The 2,542-nt window shown below is 35.2% G+C and overlaps 1 protein-coding gene across 1 annotated transcript; it reads right to left on the reverse strand.

The window, feature by feature from the left end:
* Positions 1-746: 746 nt before the first annotated feature.
* LOC112693847 (zinc finger BED domain-containing protein 5-like) lies at positions 747-2,151 on the reverse strand. The gene is made up of 2 exons (XM_025569093.1): positions 1,340-2,151; positions 747-1,201 (listed from the first exon to the last, which is right to left on the reverse strand). The coding sequence occupies exons 1-2, from the start codon at positions 2,149-2,151 to the stop codon at positions 766-768; spliced, it is 1,248 nt and encodes a 415-aa protein (XP_025424878.1). The 3' UTR covers positions 747-765.
* Between the last annotated feature and the right edge of the window lie 391 nt (positions 2,152-2,542).

Genomic DNA, 2,542 nt, shown 5'->3' on the forward strand with positions numbered 1-2,542 from the left:
AGAATTTGGACTCTGGAATAAATTGTTTGTGTAGAAGATTAGGGCTGTCAAATGTATCATATATATGTGTTGAGTTGTGCAGTTTTCTGATTATAAGCTGGTAGGGTCGATTTTTTGGTGACATGAAAGTGTGCAAAGAGACACATTCGGCGATCCGTGTTTGCAGATGTCCACGAGAGCGAACTATCAGAAAAGAAGACGTTGACATACACATAAACCCGTTTGAACGGGTAATTTATACTGACGTGTTTCTGAGCGTATAAGTTATGAATGTTTCGAACATAGATTGGCAGAGTTGTGTGTGATAATGTCATGTTGATGGCAAACAATAGATTAGGTAATTGATTATATTAGGGTCGTCACAAGAGGTATCGAGTTCGATTTCGTTGTCCTCTTCTCTTATCAAAACAACGAAACGATTAGGCAAAACTAATGATTAGGTTTTCTGCCCGTATGAATAGGGCAGCGGTTCCCAAACTTTTTCAGCCTCGGAGCCTTTTTTTAAGGAGAAGTTTCTCGTGGAGCCCCAAAAAAAATTTAACGTTAATTTGCATTTGCCTGTGTTCTATGAAGCATGATTAACACGAACTGTATACATACGGGAGTCAAAATAAAATTATATTTATGAATAAAGGAAACAATAGTTTTACAAGAACTGGAGAAAATATTGTTTATTATTGAAATCTACAAAATTAGAATTAAACTAGTTAAAAAAATATTTAAAATTAATACAGCATTACATTTATACGTCTTATTGTGTGAGTCTTAATGTGAACAATGGGCCTGCTTTTTACTACTAAGTTTGTCGATGTCCGGTATCACAGAAGTCAGTTGAGGACGCATATCGTTTTCTGCATCCAAACGTGATCGATATTTGGTTTTTGTAGCTGTATACCTCGAAAAAGCGGTTTCACAAAGATACGTAGTACCAAAAGGCAGTAAAAGCAGTTTAGCTTTTGAACTTAATATTGAATGATCTTTCCCTAACTGAGCCCAAAATTCAGATATTGGTTTGCTTTTAAATGATGTCTGATAGTAACTATCCGAAACTATATCAATAAGAACCTCGTATTCTGCTGCATTGAGAGCTGCTGATTTTGACGTCACTGAAAATGGATTTAGAATCCACTCATAGTTTTTTCGAATCGATTCTTGAACATCCTTTGGAAAGTATGAATTCAAATTTTGAAGTAAATTATTAAGGTGTTCTTTAATTATTTCTAAGAATGATTCATTTATTTTTAATTCGTTTTCTTGTAAAATGTTTGAAGTCAATGAAAAACATGTCAAGTCTTTATTGTCGACGCTTTCAATGTAGAATGCTATTTTTTTCTTTAGCGCAAAAATTTTATCATTAGCATCAAATATTGTCTTTTGTTTTCCTTGGATAGATGTGCTAAATTCATTCATTTTTGAAAAAATATCTACCAAGTAACATAATTTGCACAACCATTCCTGGTCATTCAAATAATCTGCTAGCAAACTATTATTGTCTTTCAAAATTGAAAAAACTTCCGTTCGAAGTTCAAGTAAGCGGGACAATGCTTTACCTCGCGACAACCACCGTACTTCTGTGTGTAATAACAATGACTTGAATAAAGCTCCCATATCTTCACATAGTATTTTGAGCAGTCTACACTGCAAAGGTCGTGTCTTAACATGGTTAATAATTTTAACGGCGTTGTCAAGCACTTGCTTTAATAACACTGGCATTTTTTTCGTCGCGAGGGAATGTCGATGTAATACACAATGACTACTCGTGCAATTTGGTGAAACTTTTTTGATCCTTGCAACAACGCCAGCAACATTACCTACCATGGCCTTTGCGCCATCTGTGCACACGTCAATGCAATTGTTCCATAGTATTGAGTTTTCAATGAAAAAGGCATCAAGCATAGAAAAAATTTCACTTCCGCTTGTTGAGGATGTAAGTGGTTTGCAGAACAAAATATCTTCATGAAAAATACCAGAAAATTCGTACCGTACAAATGTCATCATCACAGCTAATCCGGCGACGTCCGTAGATTCGTCAAGTTGTAACAAAAATTTTGTTTGACCGATACGAGAAATTATGGTGTCTTTAACCTCGTGTGATAAGTCCTGAATTCGACTACGCACAGTATTATTTGATAAAGGTATACTTGAGATCATAGTCGCAGTTTTTTCATCGGCCATACACTTCACTAATTTCACTAATAGTGGTTTTATAAGAGTTTCAGCGAGGGTGTGCGGTTTGCCAGCAAGAGCCAATTCATAACTAAGTACGATGCTTTCAGTGATTTTTCGGAATGTGTCTTTACATGAGATATAAAAGTTTTCTGAGTTGCATGGAGTTCATCACTTTTTCTTTTGAAATAGTCTGCAGTTTTATTTGTGAAGTCAGGATGAGTTTCAAAATGTCGTCTTAGCTTAGCAGAGAACATTGAGCTATTAGGTAAAACTTTGTTACATATCACACACTGAGGATGCCCATCTGAAAATTCAGTGAATCCCATGTCTAAATATGAATCGTCATATTTTCGTTTTTTGTTTCCTTTCAGAT

This window comes from Sipha flava, unplaced genomic scaffold (genome assembly GCF_003268045.1).
Source record: "Sipha flava isolate LNK unplaced genomic scaffold, YSA_version1 118_pilon_pilon, whole genome shotgun sequence".
Classification (NCBI taxonomy): Eukaryota; Metazoa; Arthropoda; class Insecta; order Hemiptera; family Aphididae; genus Sipha; species Sipha flava.